Source organism: Quercus robur, chromosome 7 (genome assembly GCF_932294415.1).
Source record: "Quercus robur chromosome 7, dhQueRobu3.1, whole genome shotgun sequence".
Classification (NCBI taxonomy): Eukaryota; Viridiplantae; Streptophyta; class Magnoliopsida; order Fagales; family Fagaceae; genus Quercus; species Quercus robur.
The window spans coordinates 11,749,939-11,759,573 of record NC_065540.1 but is presented as its reverse complement, the minus strand read 5'-3'; the positions used below and the strand labels follow the sequence as shown (position 1 = coordinate 11,759,573).

At 37.4% G+C, this 9,635-nt stretch overlaps 1 protein-coding gene across 1 annotated transcript; it reads left to right on the top strand.

Moving 5' to 3' along the window:
* Window positions 1-929: 929 nt before the first annotated feature.
* On the top strand, window positions 930-1,871 carry LOC126692257 (NDR1/HIN1-like protein 3). Its single transcript, XM_050387788.1, has one exon. It carries the CDS (start codon window positions 1,078-1,080, stop codon window positions 1,708-1,710), a length of 633 nt encoding a protein of 210 aa, XP_050243745.1. The 5' UTR covers window positions 930-1,077; the 3' UTR covers window positions 1,711-1,871.
* The last annotated feature ends 7,764 nt before the right edge of the window (window positions 1,872-9,635 follow it).

The window sequence follows — 9,635 nt, the reverse complement described above, 5'->3', positions numbered from 1 at the left end:
GGGAAGAGGGTATTTGAACTATAAACTTATCCTTTTCAATTCGGGTTTCTTCGGGTTTTGGGAGAAGTTCTAAAATTGAACCGTTAATGTCGAATTCTGGAGAAATAGACCTGTTGCCAACTATCAGAATAGTCGGATTAGGCGACGATCAACTTGGGTCAGATTGGAATTACCTGGAGGGTCGGGCCACTAATTGGGTTGGATAGCCTTACAAGTGACATTATCATCTACTAGCTACCACATGATACATTCCATATAAAAGATGTTTTGTTGTTATGCTGCAATATTATTGATATATTTACTTGAAATAATAGATCGATAGTAGTTATATGGAAAAATTATTAAGTATTCATGGAGTATTAAGGGAATGATACTCTCTTCTCACAAATTAATGATAAATCTCACCATAAATTTAATAAAGTAGAGTTCATTATTATTTTTAATTAAAAAAAAGCTAACTGATATCATAAGTGTATTAATTTAAAATTTTATTTATTTTTAATTGAAATGAGGGTGGAATCCATTGTTTTGAGTCCTGGGGAAATACCCATACTCATGTAATATTAATAATGAGTAATTACTCACCAGTTATTCATAACAAATTTTAAAAAATAGTTTTTTTTTTGGGGACAAAAAATAAAAACAAAATCACAGCTGTAATGACAAATCAAGAATGGAAAACACGGAAAAAACGTAGATGAAAATTAAATCATCCCATAATAAATGTGTTTATAGCCAAATAGAAGTCCAACGGCTTATAAATAAGAAATCACCAAGAACTTTCTCAATTCACACCAATAATCACACGTTGCATGAATAGAACTCTTCTCACAAATATCACCAAAAAAAAAAAAAAAAAAAACCGTGTCAATTATTAATTAACCCCTCACGCGGTCCCTTTAATTGTAATCCTCTCCTTCCCAAACTGAAATTCCAACTCTCTGCGCCTTTCACGTCCTCCTATATATATACACCACCCACTTCTCACTCTTTCTACATCACAATTCACAAAAAAAAAAATATCTCTCTTCTTAGCTCTCAAACCAAAAGTACAAACTTTCTTTGTGATTAAAAGCCATGGGAAGAAAAGATAGTTCTGGGTGTTGTTGCTGTTGTGAGTGGCTTTGTGGCTGCCTTTTCAGTTGCATCTTGAGCTGTATTTTCCAAATCCTCTGCACAATTCTTGTCATCGCTGCTCTCGCCGCCTTCATATTCTGGCTGATCCTTCGTCCCAACGAGGTCAAGTTTCATGTCACCGATGCCTCATTGACCCAGTTCAATTTCACCACCAACAACACCCTCCACTACAACTTGGCTCTCAACGTTTCGATCAGGAACCCCAACAAGCGAATCGGTTTCTACTACGACACCATCGAGGCCAACGCCAATTACCAAGGCAAGCGTTTCGATACCGAAACCTTGACACCCTTTTACCAGGGACACAAAAACACCACCGTTGTTAACGCGGTTTTTCAAGGACAGCAACTGGTTTTATTGGGCACGGACGAGGTTTCCCAGTTCGATTCGGAGAAAACTGATGGGGTTTTTGGGATTAGCCTGAAGCTGAATCTTCGGATCAGACCGAAGTTGGGTTGGATCAAAGTTTGGACCCTTAAACCCAAAGTCAAGTGTGACTTAAACGTTCCTCTCAAATCTAATGGGACATCATTGACTGCGTTTGAGGCAACCAAGTGCAGCTACGATCTCTGATCGAATGTTGTTGCAGATCTTCTTTGATTTCATGTGGTTTATTCCTAATATTCTTTAATTTGTTTTTTGTTTCAAGCATTATTAGACTATGTCCTGGGTTTAGAGGACTTCTTTTGTGTTTTTATTTTTGGTAAATATATATGAAATAGTGGTTCTTTTTAGTTTTTTCTGGCTCTAAATGATGACTATTATGGATTACCATTATGTGGATTGTTTGTTTTTTTGTGATTATTTTGATTTTGAAGGAATCAGAGAAATGTTTGGCTTAGGCAATCAAATCGATACACGTGTACTAGTTGTTGTATTCGTGCGATTAAAGTGAAAGGATATGACCGTTGGGCAATGGCCCACTTGCGTCGTGCTCTGCACTGCACATCGGCACATGGCTACATTTGCGTGAGTGTGCCTCAAAGGCACTCAACGTTAATAAAAAACTTGAAGAAATTAATGGTGGAGTTGAGATGGGTCCTAGGTTTTATGCAATTAGATCGTAAGAATTATGGTTCAGTTCATTCAAGTGGTGTAGTATTTTATGATTGAATAAGAGCTTAAAGGTTTAATTTCTACTTACACCAAAAAATTAATTCATTTTTTCGTCTTATCGAGAGTTAATTTCATAAATTAAAACTCTCTTTTTAAAAAATTTTATGCAACCAACATTATGGCAGTTAAAAAATTCTACCCTTATTATTTGAGTAGTATAGGCTATGGGTGCCGTATAAAAATTGCTGTCATAGTGTTATACTCGTGTTTGTATCTATGCTCTTGTCATATTGCTGTCATCGTGTCATACTCTTGTTTGTATCTGTGCTCAAGTCATTTGCTAGGGTGTCGTACAAAAATTTCTGTCATCATGTTATACTCGTGTTTGTATCTGTTCTTGTGTCATTTGCTTCCTAGAGTATACAGATGATTTATTTTAATAACAAATGACAACTAAGATTTGTGTGATTCCTGAAAAAGATGAGGTTCCCACTTTATTTCACTTTCGAATTTGTCTTTTATCTTAGATTCGAAATCCTTTTGGAACACTAATGGCATGAAGTGCTTCTGGATGAAGTTACTTTTGTTGTGGAAAAACAGAAAGATATTCTAAGCTATTGGAAAAGCAAAATAAAATCTTGATTTCGTCGCAAAGAGAATGGATCAAATTAAAGTGACATTATTAATTAATTATACAAAGAAATAACTCGTCTTTATTCTAAAAATTGCCAATTTGTATATATTCATATTAAAATTCATTATTCTGTTAACTTGAACAGCCCGGGCAATGGGTCGAATTCATATTTAAATAAGTCATGTTTGGGTCAAAGTGGCCCAATTATAACGGGTCCATTTTTCCTGAACCCAGTTAACCTTTTTTATTTTTATTTTTTATTTTATTTATAATGGAAGAATCCAGTTAACCCTTCATGGTCTAGGTTCACCCACCAGGCCACCATGACGCACATAGTTTTTTTTTTTAGTTAATAATTTTTTTTATTAATATATTGTGAATCATATCTTATTAATATGATAACATTTTTTTATATGTTTTTAACACATGATAGATGCCATCAATTGATAATGAACTTTTAACAAAAATGAGAGAGAGAGAGTCGTTTGGTGGTAATTGAATAATTCGTTGATGCATCCTTATATTCTTTTCATCACTTTAATATTCACTTTTATATACAAATTTATGTTGATGATATTTTGCTCACAATGATAAAAATTCTCCAAGATAAATTTGCATTAAAAGATTTAGGCGCATTAGATGCACTACAATATTTTTTGGTATTCATATAAGGAAAAAGTTAACGGACATCTTAAAGGCATTGGTTTATGACTTATTTTTAGAAACATAATTAAAGTCAAAGTTGAGAGAAAATCTAATTTAATTCTAAATTGAAATCTAATTGTTGTTTAATTTTACGTCATATGTCCTATCTAAATTTTAAAAATTTTGTTCTAGGTGAATCAATTTTGTGCAAAAGACGAAGAGTGTAATATAAATAAATCATCAAAAACCCAATAAAAAAAAAAGAGTAAACTCGTATATATCCAAAAAAAACTAAAATAAAAAATGAATGAGAGAGAGAGAGAGATTCATCTATGACTATATATATATATATATATATATAGGGACACGATTATTTAACGGCCCAAGAATGACGTTGAGCTCGCACATGAAAGATCCCTCACAATATGAGTTGTAGAGAATGGGCTTAAAAGGCTTGCCTTTGATCACGGGGCGATGATCCGGACCTGATTTTAGGGGAACTCATGTAAAAAAGGGTTTAGCCTGAACATCCAAGCCCTACAGCTTCGTAGCCTGAGGAATTGGACTCCTCGGACTTAGTCCGAGGAGCATTGAGTTCTTCCCCTTCTCCTTCCTCTTTTCTTCTTTCTTGGCTTTCGTTTCCTTTTATACTCGTATACCTCCCTCTTTTTAGGGTCCACGTGTGAGCTTTTTCTTCGGGGCAGAAGACTTGTCCTATCCGTCTATACCTCAAGTGGTTGGGAGTAGACGTAAATGTTGAATAGCTTGGTCAAGAATAGGGGCTTGTCAGGCACTGAGTTCTCTACTACAGTATGAGCAGTCTTTTCACTTATCCTATCCGTGCATTAAACTCCTCCTTGACAATAGGTCTCCTCAGATCAGGCCCTGGGCCTTGATATAGGGTGGGCCTGGGTCATGAATTTTCTGGCCCACAATAGCCCCTCAAAATCCTGCTGCCCGACTTTTAGTTGGGGAGGAGGGTTTTGGTGAATTTGGGCCCACATCATGACTCGTTCAAATTCTGCATGGGAGACGTGCCAAGTCAAGAGTCATCCCTTCGTTCGCGAGTACCCTGAAGTTTCAGCAATCGAAGCGCGTCTTCCCGAGAATCTTGAGATCCTACGGTTGTGGATGGTGTGAGAAATTGAGCCAGAGCTGCCTTGTCTGCAGCGCGTCTTGGGAATCTGCTCAAATTAAACTAAATGGCCCCTCCTTACCCTTTATATAAGTAGGACAAGTGGTTGTTCTCCTGGCATATAAACCCTTCCGCTCTCTTCAGAATCATAACCTTTTGTCCATATTCAGTTCCCTCCTCCGGTGTCATCTTCCTTTTGCGTCGTATGTTTGAGGCTTGGGTGGAGATGGAGGAACTTCACTCGCCACAGAGACGCCGGACCCTTCTGAGACGCAAAGTGATGTGGCCTGGGCAGGGGAGGCACAGATTTAAGGTGTCTTCCCGCTTAGACATGGTGGGGACGGTATTGTCCCCTCTTTTAGTCAAAATCCGAAACAGGTTCTGGTCACGCCAGATTTTTGGTGTGTCAGAAGAAAGATTTTCCGCCATCAGCGCCGTCTGCCTTGTTGCAGGCAAATTTTGGTGTAGGCTCCTCAACTTCCGGTTCCCGGCACCTTCTCTTCAACGGTGTGGGCCTTAAGTTGGGCTCCCTGCACCTTTTCTTCAGCTGCGCTAGCCCAAAGCTGGGCGCTCTCTGCACCTTTTCTTCAACGGTGCAGGTCCCATGCTGGGTTCTTTTGCTGCCTGAGTTATGGGCATGTAAAAGTGTTGAGGAAGAACAAAGTCTTGAAACAGTAGCCAACCTCTCATCTGTACTACCTCCTCGGCTTTATCTTATTCTCTTGTACTGCCTTCTCGGCTTTATCTTACTCTCTTGTATCTTTCTTTTCGATTATGTACTTAGCTTTAATATAAGCTGACTCCAGCTTTTCATGGTAAGCTGTACTATTTCTTTGTTTTAATAAAAAGGGAAATTTATTTATTTGTTTTAAATATTTTTCTTTTTTGCAATATTACTTTGTGAATGGGTGTGCTCCATGTGTGTTTTTTCTTCAATAATACTTAGAGCAGGAAAACTTTAAAACAGAATCTAACTAATTTTAATTTACCGACATTACCAGGCATAATAACGATAATCCACAGTAAATTAAAATTAGGAAACTAACCGAGATAACAACTGAATATTCTGTAATAAGTGCGAGGAGACCATCCGAGAACGATAAACTCTAAATAATTCATCCGAGGGGGTAACCGAGCAGTAAGGGACTCCGATTGTGTTTTTGGTAACATATTACTCTATATTGCATCAGTCCCTTTGGTACTGAGGATCCGAGAGTAGACTTGAGAATCCATGCAGTTTAGGAGTTAACCCAATTGTTAATGGAGAGTTCTCCTCGGAGGGATTCTAAGCTCCATGCAATGTAGTTTTTTCTTTGAAGTAGTTGGTTTCCCCCTGGGCTTGAGTCCGAGGACCATGCAAGACCTTGATTCTGTCCAAAACTTGTGTTTTTCTTTCTTTGCGTACTTGGTTTCCCCATAGGCTTGAGTCCGAGGACCATGCAAGGCCTTGATTCTGTCCAAAACTTGTGTTTTTCTTTCGAGTACTTGGTTTCCCCATAGGCTTGAGTCCGAGGACCATGCAAGGCCTTGGTTCTGTCCAAAACTTGTGTTTTTCTTTCGAGTACTTGGTTTCCCCATAGGCTTGAGTCCGAGGACCATGCAAGGCCTTGGTTCTGTCCAAAACTTGTGTTTTTCTTTCGAGTACTTGGTTTCCCCATAAGCTTGAGTCCGAGGACCATCCAAGGCCTTGGTTCTGTCAAAAACTTGTGTTTTTCTTTTGAGTACTTGGTTTCCCCATAGGCTTGAGTCCGAGGACCATGCAAGGCCTTGGTTCTGTCCAAAACTTGTGTTTTTCTTTTGAGTACTTGGTTTCCCCATAGGCTTGAGTCTGAGGACCATGCAAGGCCTTGGTTTTGTCCAAAACTTGTGTTTTTCTTTTGAGTACTTGGTTTCCCTATAGGCTTGAGTCCGAGGACCATGCAAGGCCTTGGTTCTGTCCAAAACTTGTGTTTTTCTTTCGAGTACTTGGTTTCCCCATAAGCTTGAGTCCGAGGACCATCCAAGGCCTTGGTTCTGTCAAAAACTTGTGTTTTTCTTTTGAGTACTTGGTTTCCCCATAGGCTTGAGTCCGAGGACCATGCAAGGCCTTGGTTCTGTCCAAAACTTGTGTTTTTCTTTTGAGTACTTGGTTTCCCCATAGGCTTGAGTCTGAGGACCATGCAAGGCCTTGGTTTTGTCCAAAACTTGTGTTTTTCTTTTGAGTACTTGGTTTCCCTATAGGCTTGAGTCCGAGGACCATGCAAGGCCTTGGTTCTGTCCAAAACTTGTGTTTTTCTTTTGAGTACTTGGTTTCCCAATAGGCTTGAGTCCGAGGACCATGCAAGACCTTGATTCTGTCTAAAACTTGTCTTTTTCTTTCGAGTACTTGGTTTCCCCATAGGCTTGAGTTCGAGGACCATGCAAGGTCTTGGTTCTATCCAAAACTTGTGTTTTTCTTTTGAGTATATTTATTTTTTTTTCGAAGGTCAGCCCCTAGACCATGGCTGGGAAAATTGGTTTGAGGCCGGAAGCCCCTAGAGCTGCCCGCGCCGTTGGCAATGCAGGGCGTAGCCCCCGACAGAAGTTTATGTCGGAGCAACAACTACATGTCGTCGGAGAGGAAGGAAACCCCGCGAATCTCTACTTGCTAGAGAGTTGACTTCACCGCCACCTGGGCCAATGCGCAAGCCTTTCCCACAGACGGCGCCAATTGTAGGGACACGATTATTTAACGGCCCAAGAATGACGTTGGGCTCGCACATGAAAGATCCCTCACAATATGAGTTGTAGAGAATGGGCTTAAAAGTCTTGCCTTTGATCACGGGGCGATGATCCGGACCTGATTTTAGGGGAACTAATGTGAAACAGGGTTCAGCCTGAGCATCCAAGCCCTACAGCTTCGTAGCCTGAGGGATTGGACTCCTCGGACTTAGTCCGAGGAGCATTGAGTTCTTCCCCTTCTCCTTCCTCTTTTCTTCTTTCTTGGCTTTCGTTTCCTTTTATACTCGTATACCTCCCTCTCTTTAGGGTCCACGTGTGAGCTTTTTCTTCGGGGCAGAAGACTTGTCCTATTCGCCCATACCTTAAGTGGTTGGGAGTAGACGTAAAGGTTGAATAGCTTGGTCAAGAATAGGGGCTTGTCAGGCACAGAGTTCTCTACTACAGTATGAGCAGTCTTTTCACTTATTCTATCTGTGCATTAAACTCCTCCTTGACAATAGGTCTCCTCAGATCAGGCCCTGGGCCTTGTATAGGGCGGGCCTGGGCCATGAATTTTCTGGCCCACAATATATATATATATATAAATATAATTAAATTCAAAATTGAGAGAAAATCCAATTAAATTCCAATTGTTGTCTAATTTTATGCCACGTATCTTTTCTCTTTTTTTGAATTTTTTTTTTTTTTGTTCTAAGTGAGTTAATGTTGTGCAAAATACGAAAATTCTAATATAAATAAACTATCAAAAACCCAATAAACAGAATTACAAAAAGAGAGTAAACTCATGTGTATATAAAAAAACTAAAATAAAAAATTGAGAGAGAGAGAGAGAGAGAGAGAGGGAGAGAGTAAAACTCATATCTATAACTTAAAAAATGTGTAACTCTTATACTAGGTATATTTTGAACTCATATATATGTGTAATTGTAATTGTTTTTAATTATACCGTGCATATGCATGGGTTATATGCTAGTTATATATTTAAAGCCAAAACTGAGCGAAAATCCAATTACATTCTAAATTTGATTTCAATTGTTATCTAATTTTGCTTCATGTTTCCTATCTAAGTTTTTTTGTTTTTTTTTTTTTTTTTCATTTTTGTTTTAAGTGAGTTAATGCTGTGTAAAAAATAAAAAGTCTAATATAAAGAAAACATCAAAAACCCAATAAACTAAAAAAAAAAGAGTAAACTCATGTGTATCAAAAAAAAAAAAAAAAAAACTATAAAAAAGAGAGAAAATCTTATACCAGGTATAATTTGAACCCATATATATGTAATTATAATTATTTTTAATTGTACCATGTGGGCATGGTTATATACTATTTCTTTCTTAACAGAAGACTTAAACAATGCCATTAAACAATCAAGCCCTTGAGTCCTTGACAGCTTCCACTAAAATCACGACTTCTCGTGTGTTGAAGCATTAATTGAGGGCATAGCGTTTTCTACTTCTTCTTCTTCTTTTTTTTTTTTCTTTTTTTTCTTTTTCTCTTTTTTTTTTGACAAAGTTAATTTAGCGGGGGCCAATTCCTTGGAAATGCTCTAAAATCTAAATAATGACTAAGAAATTAGTTTCAACTAACGAAGTAGGGCGCACCAACCCTTGAACCTTTGCTAATTAAAAAAGTGAGCAAACGATCACCCAGTCCACCTAGCCAACAGAAGTGGAAAATATCTAAGGCTTCTTTTGTGTGGGTCTTTTAATGCTGCTGTTTAACTCAAATTTCTTCCCCTTGTATTACAAGCGAGAGAGGAGGTTCCACCCGGGTTCACATCAAAGAAAAGATGAGATAGTTGTTGAACTACATGAGTACTCTAAGTAATTAAATAACTTTAACCTTATTCTAATGGGTAGATAAGTTTAATCAAACAATTGTTAAAATACTCAATTTACGTTCGTAACATTATTGTATTCTAATGGATAGATAAGTTTAATACACCAAAAATATGTATCATATTCTTACTTTATTACATGATTATCTTCAAGAGAAGAAATAAACAAAACTCATCATCTAAGTTTTACTAGATCATTTCAGTTATCTAACTTTACTTTCTTTTATTTTAATCTTTTAAGTGTCAAATTTATTCAATTAAGGTGTCTCCATGACTCTATCACATTCGGCTAAATATTACGATTAATTATCCAAATTTTTAATCTATCTTTTTCTAAAAAATTTTAAATTAAAGTTAACTTGTAAAACTTAAAGAGTAGTTAAACTTAGAAATTAAATTTTGCATTGTATATAGCCGAAAAATATAATATAATCTTCTTGTGCAAAATCCTTTTATTTCTATATATAGGAAAACATTGCGCGTATAAAAGCTAT

Bases quoted from the DNA above. Each gene is read 5' to 3' on its own strand.
- LOC126692257 (XM_050387788.1), top strand. From the start codon at position 1,078: ATGGGAAGAAAAGATAGTTCTGGGTGTTGTTGCTGTTGTGAGTGGCTT.